The sequence below is a fragment of the Borostomias antarcticus genome (assembly GCF_949987555.1).
Source record: "Borostomias antarcticus genome assembly, chromosome: 28".
Classification (NCBI taxonomy): domain Eukaryota; kingdom Metazoa; phylum Chordata; class Actinopteri; order Stomiiformes; family Stomiidae; genus Borostomias; species Borostomias antarcticus.
The window spans coordinates 2,308,931-2,330,005 of NC_140261.1; the positions used below are offsets into that span (position 1 = coordinate 2,308,931).

The 21,075-nt window shown below is 48.8% G+C and overlaps 1 protein-coding gene across 1 annotated transcript; it reads right to left on the reverse strand.

The window, feature by feature from the left end:
• Positions 1 to 333: 333 nt before the first annotated feature.
• On the reverse strand, positions 334 to 20,706 carry kif3a (kinesin family member 3A; the record flags this gene model as incomplete). The annotated part of the gene is made up of 17 exons (XM_084459561.1): positions 334 to 1,076; positions 1,709 to 1,839; positions 2,242 to 2,310; positions 2,479 to 2,532; positions 2,980 to 3,105; positions 3,619 to 3,729; positions 5,302 to 5,482; positions 5,862 to 6,018; positions 13,243 to 13,332; positions 13,477 to 13,651; positions 14,328 to 14,525; positions 15,622 to 15,761; positions 16,457 to 16,562; positions 18,172 to 18,256; positions 18,535 to 18,679; positions 19,498 to 19,780; positions 20,680 to 20,706. The coding sequence occupies 17 exons, from the start codon at positions 20,704 to 20,706 to the stop codon at positions 1,028 to 1,030; spliced, it is 2,127 nt and encodes a 708-aa protein (XP_084315687.1). The 3' UTR covers positions 334 to 1,027.
• Positions 20,707 to 21,075: the final 369 nt, after the last annotated feature.

Here is a 21,075-nt window from a genome sequence, read left to right on the forward strand (position 1 = left end):
CAGTCCGCATTAAAGTGCCTGTAAACTTGAATCGAAATAGTAAAAATGCAAATCAAAGTTTAGTCTCATTGAGCATCCACAATAATCTGAGTGATAATAAACATTCAGATAGTTCAGACCAAGACGTATAATGGGTTTAGAAAAACATCGGGGAATTCACTTAGTCACTACAATGTCTGTAATACAAACACAGAGACAGAATATGAGATAAAACATCAAATAATTTAATAAATTAAGTACAGTATACAGAGGGAGAAGCTAGATGTAAACATTTTCAACATACAGTATAATACAAAATAAAGTCACTTTCATTTTAACTACAGTACACCATAAATATGACGAGGTGAAAATAAAGACAGATTGAGTGTTGAATAGTGAATGGCTCTACCCTAGGACCTGTATGCATGCATGTCCAATCTTTCTGACCTAAAGGAAAGCAAGTTTAAAGCACACTTTTCATTTCCTCGTTTGAAATGCTCAACGTGCCCTCGGCCTCCCAGCATGCACTCTGATTAACTGCAGGATGCTGTCCTTCCTGTGCGTTTCTCTCCTGTCGCATCAGACAATAACTCACAGCCTTCCAAAGCACTTCACATCTTTTATTCTAACAGCAATGTTGTTTTCTGAGAATTGCTGAAAGACAGGATATTCATTGTCTTGGCAGAAGAAAGGTTAAAAACAGTGTTTGTGCTCAGACTGGACACCACACAGAGGTACATGGTTCTGATGAGGAAGGAGGGACCCATTTTAAATCAGAGACTGTTGCCTCTTCAATGTGCATAAAAGCAACAATGAGGCCGTTTCTCAAAAAGCGTTTAGGTAAAAACGCAAGTATCAGGTCCCCTGATCAATCAGCTATTTAAATCCTATAGTGGGTGTCCCCTCCCCTACCTCTCGTTCATATCTAAACCTTACTCCGCTATACAGTGTATTCAGATATATCTTTTAAATAATGCTGAAGAGTAGCCTGTCCTTGCTTGCCTAAGGGGAGGTGAAAGGTCAGAGGTGAGAGGTGGCAGCAGCTCTCTCACTGAAGCAGGGACTGGATCACAGACTCCGGCTTGGCTGATCTTCTCCTGTAGGGAGATAAATTCATGGTTTAATCACACGCCAGCGGGCGGAAATCTGATCGCTCAGAAGGATATCAAGCTTCCTTCATCTTTCTCAGAACTGCAGCGTACGCAGAGACGGAAGTCGCTTTGGATAAAAGCGTCTGCTAAATGACTGTAATGTACCGTCATGTAATGTCCGGTGTGAAGAATGTTTTCCGTTGCATACTAGATGAGAGGATTCCATGTCCAGAGGGATCACTTGCATCTAATAAGCAATCTGTCCACTGTGGGTTGATGCGTGTTTCAGCATGTATATAACAGCTGGGGCCTTCCAGCAGGTCAGTAGGTCAAGTACACTAGCTGGTCTGTGCTTGCCTACCTTTATTTTCTTTTTTTTGTTGTCATTAAAGTTTTTTATTCAAACATATTCGAACAGACAGTAATATTATTTTCAAATACAACACATTCATCGGTCTATGAAAAGTGCACATGCTTAGGACATTGCCTACCTTTCTAAACTCACACTCTCCACTTGACACGTGGCAAAGAAACAGCAGATAAATAAACTGTTGAAATATCCCTTTAATTGACCAAGAGAGAACAGTGTCCAGCTGCTGCTGTTGTTGTTGTTGTTTTTGCTTGTGGAGTTTGTTTACCTGCGGCCGGTCTTGGGCCGGCCACTCTTGCCGGTCTTGGAGGAGCGAGGTCTCTCCAGCTTCATCAGAGACTGCCTCATGCTCTCCTCCGTGTAGGCCAGGTACACTTGGGACAGGTCCACCTCGAACGGCTGGGCAGCGTCCAGAGAGAGGAGGGAGACAGAAGCCATGTTTCCATCCACACGTTTTATGCAAATTAAGTTATATCGAATTAAAAATGCCTTATGGAAACAGAAAAATTCGATTAAAAAACATGAAAATCAACAAAAAGTTTGTACTGTCGATCTCATCGGATTTTCTCTTGTTCGATAAAAGTCTTTTGTTATAAATGCTTTATCCGATTTAAAGCTCTAGATGGAAACGCACGTTCACCGGCTTTATTGGCGTTCATATTTTTAGCGATCCTCACACAATTCGATTGACAAGTGGATGGAAACATAACGGGAGGAGAGGAAAAGGAATGGAAGGGTACGAGCCAGCTCAAGTGTTTTGGTCCTGCGTTGAGATTCGGCCAATCAGAGGAGAGTACTCACATCCTTGTCCTTCTTGTCTGGTACGGGGGTCTGCTTCCTCATGTTGTTGCCGGTGTACGCCACACATTTCTGGGGAGAAACAAACCATGGTGTTGATCAACAAAGACGTCAGAACCAGGTGGAGACGCAGACGACAGCGCCTGTCTGGGCTCTGAGGATGGGTTCTGAGGATGGGTTCTGAGGATGGGTTCTGAGGATGGGTTCTGAGCGGACTGGGTTCACAGGGACAACGCTCACCAGCTGCCACTCCCCGATGTCCTCGTTCCAGTGAACATAGTTCTCAATCATCTCCTGAGGACACAGAGGAACAGGAAGAGCATCAGTACAGCTCCACAGAGGCATCTGCACACACACACACACACACACACACACACACACACGCACGCGCACGCACACGCACACACACACTCACACTCACACACACGCACACACACGCAGACACACTTGCACACGCAGACACTCACACTCACACTCACACTCTCACACACACTCTCACACACACTCTCACACACACACTCTCACACACACTCTCTCACACACTCTCTCACACACACACACACACACACACTCTCACACACACTCTCTCACACACACTCTCACACACACACACACACACACACACACACACACACACACACACACACACACACACACACACACACACACACACACACACACACACACACACACACACACACACAGACACACAGACACCCTCGCCCCATGTCCATGTGAGACCTGGTACTCTTGGGGGATGAAGTTGTCTATGATGAGCATGTGCAGACGCAGCTCTCTGCTCAGCTGCCTGATGTTCTCCAGGAGGCCCTCCACCTCCCTGTGGTTCTCCTGCTGGAGGTCCGCCATCTGAGGACACACACACACACACACACACACACACACACACACACACACACACACACACACACACACACACACACACACACACACACACACACACACACACAGAAACACACACACATACACGCACACACACACACACACACACACACACATACACGCACACAGACACACACACACAGACACACAGAAACACACACACACACACACACACACACACACACACACACACATCTCATGCTATTGACTTTCACACTTGTAAAATGACCATCTATAATCTAACAATCGGCGTACAAACTGTTCAGATGTCATGTGATCAGATATGCTTGCATGGCTCCGCTGAGCGCTGCCTAATCTGACCACCCAGTAGCCACAAGCTCTCACCACAGTGAAAAAAAACATATTTGTGGACACCATCTTGGATTTTGTGTGCGAAAGGACGATTGGCCCTGCAGATAGTGGGCTGTGCGGGGCTCCGCCCCTATGCCCATGTTTGGTAGCGTGTCGGCGCCGCCTTACCTCGGACTTGGCGGCCATCAGCATGGTCCACACCTTCTTCAGCTTCTTGGTCTTCCCCTGCGCCTCCTCCTGCAGGCTGCTGTACTTCTCCTCCATGTCCAGACGCTCTTGCTACTCGGGGACGAGGAGACAGGAGAGACCAACAGACAAGATGGAGAAGAGACAGGAGAGACCAACCAGAGGAGACAAGATAGAGAGGAGACAGGAGAAACCAACCAGACAAGATGGAGAAGAGACAGGAGAGACCAACCAGAGGAGACAAGATAGACAGGGGGACAGGAGAGACCAACCAGACAAGATAGAGAAGAGACAGGAGAGACCAACCAGAGGAGACAAGATAGAGAGGAGACAGGAGAGACCAACCAGACAAGATGGAGAAGAGACAGGAGAGACCAACCAGAGGAGACAAGATAGAGAGGAGACAGGAGAGACCAACCAGAGGAGACAAGATAGAGAAGAGACAGGAGAGACCAACCAGACAAGATAGAGAAGAGACAGGAGAGACCAACCAGACAAGATAGAGAAGAGACAGGAGAGACCAACCAGAGGAGACAAGATAGAGGAGACAGGAGAGACCAACCAGAGGAGACAAGATAGAGGAGACAGGAGACCAACCAGAGGAGACAAGATAGAGGAGACAGGAGAGACCAACCAGAGGAGTCAAGATAGAGAGGAGAGAGGGGACAGAGGGGACAGTGAGAGGTGCAGCTGAGTGGGGTGGATAGCTGAGTCTTTAAGGCCTGTTAAAGTGTTTTTGGGCTCATATTAAACTAACACCCTTGGCAAACATGCCCCAGTATCCCAGGGGATCCGGCCATACTCACACCCGGAACGACCAGGGCTCCAACCACAGGCCCAGTCAGAGTCAACGCTGCTCGCTTCAATAGAGACGTTTATCCCCACGATAGGCCCCTAAACCAACACGCTAAACCAACACGCTAACCAACACGATGGGAATCGAGTGGGATCAATCTAACCACACACTGTTCACCAGAATCACAACGCCAGCGTCAGAGTTACAGGCACAATGGCACCGCAACACCTACTCGAAATGACTTGCTTTCCATCAGAGGAACGCAGACGTCGTTCAACCACCAAAATGCCCGTGTGCCCTCCTCCTGTGAGCAGCTGGTTCTGGGTGGTGATGGACCGGCTGTCTGTTTCGTGGTAGTAGGTCAGCTGCTCAGAACTGGTGGTGATGGGGTGATTGATACTACGACCCTGTCAGGAAAACCCGCCTAGCCCACTTCCTCCAAGAACTCTCTGATCTGGTAACAGTGCATTTCTAGCAGCGTAGTGAACCACAGACACTTCGAATCAGGTTAGATCAAAGGTTATCATGAGTCATGGGAAGTGTGTATTTCCAAAAACAGCACAGTGAGTATCAGTAACTCTATACAGCATCATGCTGACCTCCCTAGTAGATAACCTGCTCCTCCTCCTCCTCCCTCTCCTCCTCCTAGCCCACCTCCTCCTCTCTGCCCCCAGCCCAGCCCTCCTTCTCCTCCTCCCAACCCTCCTCCTCTACCTCCTAGCCCACCTCCTTCTCCTCCCAGCCATCCTCCTCCTAGCCCACCTCCTCCTCCTCCCAGCCATCCTCCTCCTAGCCCACCTCCTCCTCCCAGCCCCCCTCCTCCTCCTCCTCCTCTCCTCCTCTGGGACCTCCACCTCCTCCTAGCTCACCTCCTTCTCCTCCAACTCTCTGCGTAGCTGCTCTGCCCTCCTGCGTCGCTCCTCCAGCTCGTTGTTGGACTCCTGCAGGAGTTTCTCCTGCTCCTCGGCCTTGGCCAGGAGGTCCACCCCCCCCACGATCACCTTCTTCTCCAGGGCCGACAGCTTCTCCAGCAGCAGGTGGTGCTCCTGCCTGGGAAGGGGGTTCAGGGATTGGCTTGTGTAAAATCTGTCTAGACTTGACCTAGAACATTCCATCACAAATCTACTCTGAGTAGATCCCTCATCTCTCAATCACAGGAGCCTCCTGCTCCTCTAAATAGATCAATAAAGTCATCAATTTGTTCATTTATTCCTTCCTTCCTTCCTCCTCCCTCCCTCCCTCCCTCCCTCCCTCCCTCCCTCCCTCCCTCCCCGGGGGTGTGAGTGTGGAGTGTGTTGACTCACTGGGCCTTGAGCAGGTCCTTCTCCCTCTCTCCCTCTCTCTCTCTCTCTCTCCCTCCCTCCCTCCTCCCCTCCCTCCCTCCCTCCCTCCCTCCCCAGGGGTGTGAGTGTGGAGTGTGTTGACTCACTGGGCCTTGAGCAGGTCCTTCTCCCTCTTCTCCAGCTCCGCCCGGGCCTTATTCCTCTCCTCCTCCTCCATGTCCAGCTTGGCCTCTAGAACCTTCCGCTCCTCCTCGATCTTGGCCTGCATCTCCACCATCTTGTCAGGAGACACCTTCTTCTTCCCTTCAGGAGTGGTCACAGTGGAAACGTCATCCTCTAATCCGCCCGCACAGGAGCTCCAACTCACGTTTGTTTAGAGATCAGAAAATAGTTACTCTCTCCTGTTGAATACTTTCTCTCCTGTTCAATACTATCTCTCCTGGTGAATACTCTCTCCTGGTGAATACTTTCTCTCCTGGTCAATACCATCTCTCCTGGTGAATACTCTCTCCTGGTGAATACTCTCTCCTGATGAATACTCTCTCTCCTGGTGAATACTCTCTCTCCTGGTGAATACTTTCTCTCTTGGTGAATACTCTCTCTCCTGTTGAATACTCTCTCTCCTGATGAATACTCTCTCTCCTGGTGAATACTCTCCTGGTGAATACTCTCTCTCCTGGTGAATACTCTCTCTCCTGGTGAATACTCTCTCTCCTGGTGAATACTCTCTCCTGTTGAATACTCTCTCTCCTGGTGAATACTCTCTCCTGTTGAATACTCTCTCTCCTGATGAATACTCTCTCTCCTGGTGAATACTCTCTCTTGGTGAATACTCTCTCTCCTGGTGAATACTCTCTCCTGATGAATACTCTCTCTCCTGATGAATACTCTCTCTCCTGGTGAATACTCTCTCTCCTGGTGAATACTCTCTCCTGGTGAATACTCTCTCTCCTGTTGAATACTCTCTCTCCTGGTGAATACTCTCTCTCCTGGTGAATACTCTCTCCTGGTGAATACTCTCTCCTGGTGAATACTCTCTCTCCTGGTGAATACTCTCTCCTGATGAATACTCTCTCCTGATGAATACTCTCTCCTGATGAATACTCTCTCTCCTGGTGAATACTCTCTCCTGGTGAATACTCTCTCCTGGTGAATACTCTCTCTCCTGGTGAATACTCTCTCCTGATGAATACTCTCTCCTGATGAATACTCTCTCCTGATGAATACTCTCTCTCCTGGTGAATACTCTCTCCTGATGAATACTCTCTCCTGATGAATACTATCTCTCCTGTTGAATACTATCTCTCTTGGTGAATACTATCTCTCTTGGTGAATACTATCTCTCCTGGTGAATACTCTCTCCTGACGAATACTATCTCTCCTGGTGAATACTCTCTCCTGATGAATACTATCTCTCCTGTTGAATACTATCTCTCTTGGTGAATACTATCTCTCCTGGTGAATACTCTCTCTCCTGTTGAATACTCTCTCCTGATGAATACTCTCTCTCCTGGTGAATACTCTCTCCTGGTGAATACTCTCTCCTGGTGAATACTCTCTCTCCTGGTGAATACTCTCTCCTGGTGAATACTCTCTCCTGATGAATACTCTCTCCTGGTGAATACTCTCTCTCCTGGTGAATACTCTCTCTCCTGGTGAATACTCTCTCCTGGTGAATACTATCTCTCCTGGTGAATACTCTCTCTCCTGGTGAATACTCTCTCCTGATGAATACTCTCTCTCCTGTTGAATACTCTCTCTCCTGGTGAATACTCTCTCCTGGTGAATACTCTCTCCTGATGAATACTCTCTCCTGGTGAATACTCTCTCTTGGTGAATACTCTCTCTCCTGGTGAATACTCTCTCCTGGTGAATACTCTCTCTCCTGGTGAATACTCTCTCTCCTGTTGAATACTATCTCTCCTGGTGAATACTCTCTCCTGGTGAATACTCTCTCCTGGTGAATACTCTCTCTCCTGGTGAATACTCTCTCCTGGTGAATACTCTCTCTCCTGGTGAATACTCTCTCCTGGTGAATACTATCTCTCCTGGTGAATACTCTCTCTCCTGGTGAATACTCTCTCCTGGTGAATACTCTCTCCTGATGAATACTCTCTCCTGGTGAATACTCTCTCTTGGTGAATACTCTCTCTCCTGGTGAATACTCTCTCCTGGTGAATACTCTCTCTCCTGGTGAATACTCTCTCTCCTGTTGAATACTATCTCTCTTGGTGAATACTCTCTCTCCTGGTGAATACTCTCTCCTGGTGAATACTCTCTCTCCTGGTGAATACTCTCTCCTGGTGAATACTCTCTCCTGGTGAATACTAACTCAACCATACCGTATCTTAGCCCATTGATGACTTGGAGAGATCATGTTGTTTTCTGGAGAGCTGTGCACATATATACAGTATGGTGTACGACATCAATCTCTACAGTCCTTTCTGATTGGACTTGTCGTAATGTGAGTGGTTGTGGTCGGACTTGCAGGCCATCCGTTTTACAGAGTTGGAATTGAGTACATGTTCCTTGTCTCGTAAGCTGTAGTGAATGTGACATTCACTTGTGTAGCAGACATCCATTCAAGCCTCAATCAGTCAGTCAAGGCTCGAAGCCATAGATGTCAACCATGGACATATGATGAGGTGTTGACAAGGACCATGGGTGAGAGACATTAAAGGAGTAGTAAAGGGAAAATGCATGTTTAGCCCTGTTTTAAGGTTACTTATGATCATATACAAAGCTTCTCGTCTTTGAAATTGAGAGTTTAACATGTTTTTGAATGATTTTTCAAGGTGCCCACCCACATCCATTGTATGACCTAAACGGTGGTAGAGCAATTATCAGACTTTCTCAAAAGTGCTAGTTTTGTCAACGTTTTGATCTGAACCATTGTATATGATCATAAGTAACCTTAAAACAGGGCTAAACATGCATTTTCCCTTTACTACTCCTTTAACATGGTGGAGTATGAAGAGGCAGTGGCTACACTGTAGATATGGATAGTATGGAGGTTTTACTTTAGACAGATGCTCAACAAACCATCCACTACCTACCCACCAACCCTAACCCCAAACCATCCACTACCTACCCACCAACCATAACCCCAAACCATCCACTACCTACCCACCAACCCTAACCCCACACCATCTACTACCTACCCACCAACCCTGACCCCACACCATCTACTACCTACCCACCAACCCTAACCCCACACCATCTACTACCTACCCACCAACCCTAACCCCACACCATCTACTACCTACCCACCAACCCTAACCCCACACCATCTACTACCTACCCACCAACCCTAACCCCAAACCATCCACTACCTACCCACCAACCCTAACCCCAAACCATCCACTACCTACCCACCAACCCTAACCCCACACCATCCACTACCTACCCACCAACCCTAACCCCAAACCATCCACTACCTACCCACCAACCCTTACCCCACACCATCTACTACCTACCCACCAACCCTAACCCCACACCATCCACTACCTACCCACCAACCCTAACCCCAAACCATCTACTACCTACCCACCAACCCTAACCCCAAACCATCCACTACCTACCCACCAACCCTAACCCCACACCATCCACTACCTACCCACCAACCCTAACCCCACACCATCTACTACCTACCCACCAACCCTGACCCCAAACCATCTACTACCTACCCACCAACCCTAACCCCAAACCATCCACTACCTACCCACCAACCCTGACCCCAAACCATCCACTACCTACCCACCAACCCTAACCACACACCATCTACTACCTACCCACCAACCCTGACCCCAAACCATCCACTACCTACCCACCAACCCTAACCCCACACCATCTACTACCTACCCACCAACCCTAACCCTAAACCATCCACTACCTACCCACCAACCCTAACCACACACCATCCACTACCTACCCACCAACCCTAACCCCACACCATCCACTACCTACCCACCAACCCTGACCCCAACCATCCACTACCTACCCACCAACCCTAACCCCAAACCATCCACTACCTACCCACCAACCCTAACCCCAAACCATCCACTACCTACCCACCAACCCTAACCCCAAACCATCCACTACCTACCCACCAACCCTGACCCCAAACCATCCACTACCTACCCACCAACCCTAACCCCAAACCATCCACTACCTACCCACCAACCCTAACCCCAAACCATCCACTACCTACCCACCAACCCTAACCCCAAACCATCCACTACCTACCCACCAACCCTGACCCCAAACCATCCACTACCTACCCACCAACCCTGACCCCAAACCATCCACTACCTACCCACCAACCCCACACCATCCACTACCTACCCACCAACCCTAACCCTAAACCATCCACTACCTACCCACCAACCCTGACCCCAAACCATCCACTACCTACCCACCAACCCTAACCCCAAACCATCCACTACCTACCCACCAACCCTAACCCCACACCATCCACTACCTACCCACCAACCCTAACCCCACACCATCCACTACCTACCCACCAACCCTAACCCCAAACCATCTACTACCTACCCACCAACCCTAACCCCACACCATCCACTACCTACCCACCAACCCTAACCCCAAACCATCCACTACCTACCCACCAACCCTAACCCCAAACCATCTACTACCTACCCACCAACCCTGACCCCAACCATCCACTACCTACCCACCAACCCTAACCCCACACCATCCACTACCTACCCACCAACCCTAACCCCAAACCATCCACTACCTACCCACCAACCCTAACCACACACCATCCACTACCTACCCACCAACCCTGACCCCAAACCATCCACTACCTACCCACCAACCCTAACCACACACCAGCTGCTACGCAACAGCAGAGGTACAGCTGAGAGTTACTGATCGTTTGAGCGTCTGTTTGATCATCTACTGTATAGAGGCCTCCCCAGGTAGTGTTGCCAGCCATATCTATCTGTTCAGCTCATCCTAAGCTGAAGTTGAAGGTTAGCTACTGAAATACATGTTGGTCAGTAGAGAAGTATTGCGTGGATTTCATCTCTTATCTACTGAACAGCATCTGTGGAAATTCTCTCACCAACCTCTTTCTTCTTGAGTTAAGAGGAGCAGAGCAAGTCAGAGAGCAGCAGAGAGAGAGAGGGAAAGACAAAGACAAAGAGAAGAGTTCACATTAAATGGTGACCTGGAGAAGACTTATGTCCCTATAGGAATGAGTACACACACACACACACACAGAGGAAGAGAGAGGGAGAAGATAGAGTTACAAAAACAGTAATGATATGATGATATGATGAATAACAGACACCAGGAGGCATGGAGTAAGAATACTGTGTCTAATAAACAATGGAGTAAGAATACTGTGTCTAATAAACAATGTGTCAACTTTTATTTGGATGTGCAGAAGTGAGATAGTGTACGAACATCCAGGGCATGTTTCCCCCCTGCTGGGGGAACTCCAAGCAGAGGAAACCTTCATCTCACCTTCCCACAATCTAATGATCAGAGCGGAAGAGACAATAGACACCCATGCCTGTGTGCTAATAATGAAGCTAACACCCTCAAGTAGAGGCCTGATATCAACCCCAAAAACCTCAAATGTGTGACTTGCACTTTCATAAACCACTAGTGCTGTGAAAAGTACACCCACCGAAACCCCTTTCTCTTTTTGACAAATTGAACAAACATAGCACTTAGAAATTATGCTTTGCTCTCATTTATTCAACAGAAATGCAATCTTTGTGTTGAAAGAAATAAAAATAAATAAATTCCAGCTTCAATAGCTGGTGTTGCCTGTTTGGCAGAAACAACTGAAGGTTGGCGTTAAAGGAGTAGTAAAGAGTAGTAAAGGGAAAATGAATGTTTAGCCCTGTTTTAAGGTTACTTATGATCATATACAATGGTTCAGATCAAAACGTTGACAAAGCTAGCATTTTTGAAAAAATCTGCTAATTGCTCTACCACCGTTTAGGTCATACAATGGATGTGGGTGGGCACCATGAAAAATCATTCAAAAACATGTTAAGCTCTCGATTTCGCGCAAACTAACATACCGGGGACAGTCTAATGTCCCCCAGCTCGATTTCATCGGGTGGGGGACCATGAATTCAAATCAAGGGCCCTAGCACATGCTGCTTGCTACATGCTGATCTCAAGTGAATGAACCTAGTCAATAAACTTGGCATCTGTTTCAAGCCAGCCATTCCAGCTCTGGGTTCATCTACCACGCCACAAGTAGTCTTGCTAACTATTAGGTGGTGTGTTACACTGTGATCTGGCTATGGGAGGATGCGGAAGGCAGGTGAGGTACTCGTTATCTAACAGGTGGATAAGCCTGGTGGGAAAACGTAGAGCTAGCTGTTTACCCAGCCAGGCAAGTCACCAAGGACCACAAAGAGAAAGTATAGAATATTCGATGATGACAGTTGTCTTGATGAATGTTACACAGCTTGATTAATGTTCTACAGCTTGTAGCAGCTAAGCCTACGCTATGTCTACAGTACATCTTTCCATTTGGCTGAGTTTGAACTGTTATGCTGGTTTGACTGTTGTAATGGATCAGCAGATCTGTACTACTGTGACTCAGTTAAAGCTCCTTAAGAGACCGTGTGACTTTTAGAACGGGCCTCTCGTTCCTTACATGGAACAGAGGGAATACGGTGTACTCTGTAATCTTATGTTTTTGTAGAATGAAGTGCCTTTGGCTGTGTCCTCTCCCACCCCCGCCATACCCAAACAGGAATGTGCCTGAAGGGGGGGTTAGGAAGAGACTCGGACGCCAAGGTCGCTCTTCTTCACTGTATATGTTTACTGGGACTCCAAATACACCTTTCCTATTCAGACGGCAAGGTCAGCCCCTGTAGTTACTGTAAAATCAATTGTCCATGAAGAAAATCATTATTGTTTCTTTCCAAAAGGTTTAATTATGTTCTTTAAAAAAAAAAAAAAAAGAAGTTTATTCCACGTCCTCCCATGGCCGAAACACACTGAACCCCGAGGCAGCCGGCAGCTCCAGACCACAGCGTCACCACCAGGCTTCATGGTTGGGTTCAAGTTTGTCGTTTTCACCGAACATGACATCTGGCGTCACGGCCAAACAACTCCCCCTGACTCGTCTTGACTGTCTGAGCGCAGAGGCGTCTTCCTTCCTGACCTTCAATGTAGGCCAAGTTAGAGACGTCTCTTTCTGAAAGTTGACTCATGTATTTTGACACTGACTGTAACAAGATCCCTTGATGTTACCCTGGGGGCTTATTTGGCTTATTTGATTACCCTGGGGTTCATATAGACTTGATGTTACCCTGGGGTTCATAGAGACTTGATATTACCCGGGGGTTCATAGAGACTTATTTGATGTTATGTAAAACATGATTTTGAATTAAGTGCTTTAAAATCAGGAGCTATTCTTCATTCAAGTGATAGGGGTGTGAGTGTTGTACCATTCATCCATGTTGTCTGTGTGTTGTTGGTGTGTGTGTGTTGTGTGTGTGTGTGTGTGTGAGGAGAACAGACTCTTACCTCTCCGTTTCCTGCGTCCTTCTCCTCCTTCCTCGTCTCCTTCATCCATCCCCTCTGATCCACTTCCATCTGACCCAGAGATCTCCTCCCCTTCAATCACAGTGGTCAGACTACAGTTAGAGCCAGAGATCTCCTCCCCTTTGAATATATGCATAAGAATGCATCCATGCTCTTTAATTACTCATCATTTAAGGTGCAGAATGACCCTTGCGCTGCCTTAGTGCTGCTACACACCTTCCTCCAGCTTCTTCCTGAGCTCCTCGATCTCCTTCTGGAACTGGCGCAGCAGCGCGTCCTTCGGGTCCTCGTTGATGCGCGCCTTGTTCTTGATGTTCTTGGCCCGGTTGGCGTAGCGCAGCGTGCTGATGGTCTCGTCGTAGTTGTAGTCCGCCGGGCCGATGTTGGCACACTGGCAGCACACAGGACAGCGTGTTGGTAACAAGGAACAGGACAGCGTGTTGGTAATGAGGAACAGGACAGCGTGTTGGTAACGAGGAACAGAAGCACGCCTTACCAGTGTGGCTGGATGTGATTGGAGCACGCCTTACCAGTGTAGCTGGATGTGATTGGAGCACGCCTTACCAGTGTGGCTGGATGTGATTGGAGCACGCCTTACCAGTGTAGCTGGATGTGATTGGAGCACGCCTTACCAGTGTAGCTGGATGTGATTGGAGCACGCCTTACCAGTGTGACTGGATGTGATTGGAGCACGCCTTACCAGTGTAGCTGGATGTGATTGGAGCACGCCTTACCAGTGTAGCTGGATGTGATTGGAGCACGCCTTACCAGTGTGGCTGGATGTGATTGGAACACGCCTTACCAGTGTAGCTGGATGTGATTTGAGCACGCCTTACCAGTGTGGCTGGATGTGATTGGAGCATGCATGGGAACTTTTTTCCCCCGGCTGACTGACAGCTGAGGCAGCCAGTTAGAGCAGCTGGAGTCTACCGCCTGAACTACCTTGGCAAACGTAAACGCACGCCTAGAGTAGATTCAGCTGGGAGTCAGACACATCGCTGGCGTCCAGGACCCAGCCCTTCAGAGCGGTGTGCTGAGGTGCGGTGCTGAGTCAGCGTGGTAGTTACCATCATGGTCTTGGAGTTCCCGCCCAGAGAGTCCTGCAGCAGGCGGGTGAGTTTGGAGTTCCTGTAGGGAACGTGGGTGCTCTTCCCGTCCACCAGCGCCGAGATCACGTTACCCAGGGTGGACAGGGACAGGTTGATCTTGGTGGCCTCCTTCAGACGCTGGCCTGTGGCTCCCGTCTTCCCCTGCCTTTCTGAGCCCTGGAGGGAGGGAGGGGGGGGGGGGAGGGAGTGAGGGGGGGAGGGAGGGAGGGAGGGGGGGTGAGGGAGGGAGTGAGGGGGGGAGGGAGGGGGGGAGGGAGTGAGTGAGGGGGAGAGGGAGGGAGTGAGGGGGAGAGGGAGGGAGTGAGGGGGGGAGGGAGGGAGGGAGGGAGGGGGGGTGAGGGAGGGAGTGAGGGGGGGAGGGAGGGAGTGAGGGGGGGAGGGAGGGAGGGAGTGAGGGGGAGAGGGAGGGAGTGAGGGGGGGAGGGAGGGAGGGAGTGAGGGGGGGAGGGAGGGGGGGTGAGGGAGGGGGGGAGGGAGGGGGGGTGAGGGAGGGAGGGAGTGAGGGGGGGAGGGAGGGAGGGAGGGGGGGTGAGGGGGGGAGGGAGGGAGGGAGGGGGGGGTGAGGGAGGGAGTGAGGGGGGGAGGGAGGGAGTGAGGGGGGGAGGGAGGGAGGGAGGGGGGGTGAGGGAGGGAGGGAGTGAGGGGGGGAGGGAGGGAGGGAGGGGGGGAGTGAGGGAGGGAGGGAGGGAGGGAGTGAGGGGGGGAGGGAGGGAGGGAGGGAGGGGGGGTGAGGGAGGGAGTGAGGGGGGGAGGGAGGGAGGGGGGGAGGGAGGGAGAGAGAGAGTAAAATGTATTTAATGGCTTATATTACTGCACGTTAGGCATGTACTGTAACGATGCCTCGCGATGCAGTTAAAAATCTATGTTTTTGTGTCACGATTCAAATCGGTGCAGATGAACGGGCATCATTGAACAGCAGAGGGCGCCGGTCTACTTTTGACTTCACTGCGTGGAGCGTCTGCTTCATGCGTCACGTATTTCTGACAGAACGCGAAACATGACAGCGGTAAACGTGGATGTATGGAGTGAGTTCTAAATCCAGGATGCACCCACACGTTTCAAGTCAGATATGTGGACGCGTTTTGGCTTCCCTGTTTTCAGAAATGAAAAAATTGTGAGAAAAATCGCATCGTCTACCCTGAATCCGTGAATCGCATCGCATGGTGAGTTGAGTAAATGGTTCCATGCCTACTGCATGGTGTATACGCCGTGCGCAGGATCAAACATGGCCGCCCGGAGGGGGGGGTCTCACCGCCAGGTCCACCAGGTGCAGCTTGCCCATGCGGACGTGCTGGTTCCCGTCCACGCCCTTCTCGCTGCACTCGATGGTGATGGTGAAGATGGCGTGGGAACGGGAGCTGTGCTCGTTCATGTTGGTGGCGCCCACAGAGCCTGCACAGGGAGGAGCACACAGGGTCACCAGGGTCACCAGGATACTGACAAGAGAGGCCAGGGGGGAGAGGGAGAGAGAGAGAGAGAGAGAGGCCAGGGGAGAGAGGGAGAGAGAGAGAGAGAGAGAGGCCAGGGGAGAGAGGGAGAGAGAGAGGCCAGGAGAGAGAGAGAGAGAGAGAGAGAGAGAGAGAGAGAGGCCAGGAGAGAGAGAGGCCAGGGGAGAGAGGGAGAGAGAGAGAGAGAGGCCAGGGGAGAGAGAGGCCAGGGGAGAGAGAGAGAGGCCAGGGGAGAGAGAGAGAGAGAGGCCAGGAGAGAGAGAGAGAGAGAGAGAGAGAGAGAGAGAGAGAGGCCAGGAGAGAGAGAGAGAGAGAGAAAGAGGCCAGGAGAGAGAGAGAGAGAGAGAGAGAGAGAGAGAGAGGCCAGGAGAGAGAGAGAGAGAGAGAGAGGCCAGGAGAGAGAGAGAGAGAGAGAGAGAGAGAGAGAGAGAGAGGCCAGGAGAGAGAGAGGCCAGGGAGAGAGAGAGAGAGAGAGAGAGAGAGAGAGAGAGGCCAGGAGAGAGAGAGGCCAGGGAAGACTGCTCATATTATAGGACGTATATGAAGGGACAGGACGTATATGAAGGGACAGGACGTATATGAAGGGACAGGACGTATATGAAGGGACAGGACGTATATGAAGGGACATGTTGCTCTCACGGTTCTTGTGTCCCAGGGTCATGATCCTGTCCATGTCATCTGCGTTGTTCACCACATAACCAGACAGATCCTTGATGTACACGCCCACATCTGGCCTCTCTTTCACCTGGCGGAGGAGAGAAAGACGGGGAGAAGTGATGAGGTCATCATGCCTCGTCATCACCAGAGGGGACAGGGCTCCTGCTGTATGGGGCCCTCAGCTGTGGGACCCCTGACTGACAGTCTCAGACAAGCTCAATCTGGATCATCTTCTAAGTCTCTTCTCAAAACCCATTCTTATGTAAAAGCTTTTTCATAGTAGTTTTTGTAGTAGTATTTTTGTATTTGTGTAGTGTTGTATCTCTATTAGGAGGATGTGTGTAGTGTTGTATCTCTATTAGGAGGATGTGTGTAGTGTTGTGTCTCTATTAGGAGGATGTGTGTAGTGTTGTGTCTCTATTAGGAGGATGTGTGTAGTGTTGTGTCTCTATTAGGAGGATGTGTGTAGTGTTGTATCTCTATTAGGAGGATGTGTGTAGTGTTGTGTCTCTATTAGGAGGATGTGTGTAGTGTTGTATCTCTATTAGGAGGATGTGTGTAGTGTTGTATCTCTATTAGGAGGATGTGTGTAGTGTTGTGTCTCTATTAGGAGGATTTGTGTAGTGTTGTGTCTCTATTAGGAGGATGTGTGTAGTGTTGTGTCTCTATTAGGAGGATGTGTGTAGTGTTGTATCTCTATTAGGAGGATGTGTGTAGTGTTGTGTCTCTATTAGGAGGATGTGTGTAGTGTTGTATCTCTATTAGGAGGATGTGTGTAGTGTTGTGTCTCTATTAGGAGGATGTGTGTAGTGTTGTGTCTCTATTAGGAGGATGTGTGTAGTGTTGTATCTCTATTAGGAGGATGTGTGTAGTGTTGTGTCTCTATTAGGAGGATGTGTGTAGTGTTGTGTCTCTATTAGGGGGATGTGTGTAGTGTTGTATCTCTATTAGGGGGATGTGTGTAGTGGTGTATCTCTATTAGGAGGATGTGTGTAGTGTTGTGTCTCTATTAGGAGGATGTGTGTAGTGTTGTATCTCTATTAGGGGGATGTGTGTAGTGTTGTATCTCTATTAGGAGGATGTGTGTAGTGTTGTGTCTCTATTAGGAGGATGTGTGTAGTGTTGTATCTCTATTAGGAGGATGTGTGTAGTGTTGTGTCTCTATTAGGAGGATGTGTGTAGTGTTGTGTCTCTATTAGGAGGATGTGTGTAGTGTTGTGTCTCTATTAGGAGGATGTGTGTAGTGTTGTATCTCTATTAGGAGGATGTGTGTAGTGTTGTATCTCTATTAGGAGGATGTGTGTAGTGTTGTGTCTCTATTAGGAGGATGTGTGTAGTGTTGTGTCTCTATTAGGGGGATGTGTGTAGTGTTGTATCTCTATTAGGAGGATGTGTGTAGTGTTGTGTCTCTATTAGGAGGATGTGTGTAGTGTTGTGTCTCTATTAGGAGGATGTGTGTAGTGTTGTGTCTCTATTAGGAGGATGTGTGTAGTGTTGTGTCTCTATTAGGAGGATGTGTGTAGTGTTGTGTCTCTATTAGGAGGATGTGTGTAGTGTTGTGTCTCTATTAGGAGGATGTGTGTAGTGTTGTATCTCTATTAGGAGGATGTGTGTAGTGTTGTGTCTCTATTAGGAGGATGTGTGTAGTGTTGTGTCTCTATTAGGAGGATGTGTGTAGTGTTGTGTAGGGTCCTGACCTCTAGCCTCTGCATCTGGTCCTTCCCCAGCAGGTCCCTGACCTCCTCGTTGTAGATCTCCAGATAGGAGACGCGCACCAGGAAGCTGTGGGAGGGGCGGGCAGAGCAGGAAGGTTCAGCCTTAGACTATTGCACCTCTGTGTGAGTCTGTCAGTGATTGTGTGAGTCTGTCAGTGACTGTGTCAGTCTGTCAGTGATTGTGTGAGTCTGTCAGTGATTGTGTGAGCCTGTCAGTGACTGTGTGAGTCTGTCAGTGACTGTGTGAGCCTGTCAGTGACTGTGTGAGCCTGTCAGTGACTGTGTGAGTCTGTCAGTGACTGTGTCAGTCTGTCAGTGACTGTGCGAGGCGGCTGCTTGTCTCACCGCGTGTCGCCCTCAGCCTTGGCGATGTGTCCGAAGACGTGAGCGAAGGAGTTTGGGATGATGCCTCTGAGCTCGGGAACGGCCCTCACCCCCTCCATAGTGAAGGTCTTCCCCGTGCCTGTCTGGCCGTACGCAAAGATGGTCCCTGGAATAGGCAAGAAATACGATGTTTATTCTCACCATATATAACCAGTAAAGGTACATGGGAATTCTTGTCATCACTTGTCCTTACAATATCTAATCAGCACTAATCAGTTCCTCGGTACGCAGCTAGATATTAAAGGTTTACAAACTGTCAATTTACAATCCGTAGTCTAGCAGTCTGTCAATTTGATCCTCATCTATTTATCACATCCAATCATGGATGACGGTGACCATGTCTGTGATATAGGCTGTGAAATTAATGTGAAAAAAGTAAAAAAGTTCAAGTATACAGTTGTCCCCGGCGGAGTCATACCAAAGACTATTAAAAATGGTACCCAATGCCTCCCTGCTTGGCACTCAGCATCATGGGGTTGGATTATAAGTCCCTGTGACATACTAGTGTGTAGTGTCATGCCCAGCACTTGTACACTTGTACATCAAGCTGCCTCACGCTACACATCAGGACATAGGCTCCCGCCCTATGGGCCTCTAGGCTCCTACTGTAAATGGTAAATGGACTGCTCTTATATAGCGCTTTTCCACCTTAGCGGCACTCAAAGCGCTTTACAATGGCCTCTCATTCACCCATTCACACACCAATGGCGGCAGCTGCCATGCAAGGTGCTAACCTGCTCATTGGGAGCAATTTGGGGTTAGGCGTCTTGCTCAAGGACACTTCGACATGTGGACAGTCGGAGCTGGGATTCGAACCACTGACCCTTCGATCACTGAACGCCCCGCTCTACCAACTGAGCTACAGCCGCTACTGTAATACTGCCAGTAGTGAATGTAATGTTTGGATCATCTCAAGCAGCTTACCATTGTAACCCTCTAACACCGAGTCGATGATGGGGCGGGCTGTCAGGTTGTAAACATCCAGCTGTTTGCTGTCTGGCCCGAACACGGTGTCGAAGGTGAAGGTTTTGGGGGGTTCGTGCGTCGTCTCCAGCTTGTTGACGGTGATGGTCCCGCGCATCTCGTCCACGCTGACGGCCAGTTTGTGGCCCATCGTCTTCTCTTTCTGGTTCAGGGGTCGACAGCGCACCACCACCTTGACATTGTCACTGACCTCCGGCTTCTCGGGTTTATCCATCTTGTTGCTCTGAAAAGGTAGACCACTAACGTTACAGATCAACGGCCATTCCCATCTGAGATTACAGTCCGAGATTCTATTTTTGTTTTGTTTTACAGTCACAGTGAAATGTTGATGTCCAAGATGTTCAATGCAAATACACTCAATATTCAATTTACAAATTAAAGAAGTACCATTTCTATACAGTACAAAGATAAGAAAGATACTGGATGGATTATACATGCTATATGAATAAATAACTAGAGGGGGGGGGGTATGCCAAACCATATGGGTGTGTTAGGTACATGCTATAGCTATAATAAACAATCACGTGGGGTGAGATATATTGACATTTGCATATTGTCCTGTACAGTTAGGCATTGCTAAAGCTAACACCACCTCCCAGCTGTTTGCTCTGCTGTTGCTAGGCTAGCTAAAGGCTAACATGAGCTAGCACGCCTAGCTAAGATAAATAATGGTTTATACAAGCAATGGCATTGTCAAACACAGGTTCAGAGTAACACAACCTCTGCAGCTAGTGCTAATAAAAGAGGTAGTTTGTTGGCTAACTAGCCAGGAATAAGCTAAGGTTTGCTAGCTAGCTAGCTCAGTGCTAACTGTTAGCATGTCCTCCCAGCTGGGATGGAGGAAGGGAGGGACCCTTCAGAAACAAGACGCACACATACAAAGAAGACTTGCCGGCATTTTAAGACTGCAGTGTTCGGTTTATGTGACGGTAACCCAAGTGTCTTCTGTTTTCTTTGTTGTTTGGTTGTCTTTGTCTTATTTAGATGGTTTAAATGCCAGCAGTGCCCATATCACCAGCTCCCCAGACTGATCACTGTCACGTCTGCGCCTGCGCACTAGGGTGGACCTTTAATATTAGGGAGATGAGTTGTGGATATTGAGTATACTCCCTTATCTTCTACCTTCGTTTGATCCAGCTCACACTCCATTCTTTAAAATAACAAAAGGGCTATAAGATCTCTATTTCTGGAATGGGTTGGTTGATGACATTTGTTGGCAAAATGTATGGATGTTACCATACCATTGTTTGCTTAGTAATACAATTATTATTATTATTTAAGCAAACACACACAAAAATGTAGAGCTGTGGCAGCACCTTCAGGCACAGGCTCCTCCCACCCAGGTGCAAAACAGAGAGGTTTCCTTTGTGCCAGCAGCCATCAGACTGAGCGTTCCTGAGTGTTATGGAGGGTGCACATACTGTATGTGTATGTACAGTATATATGAGAATTACTAGACATATCCATACCGTCTGTCTGTATGTAAGTAAGTAAGTAGGAACATTTTATTTATATAGC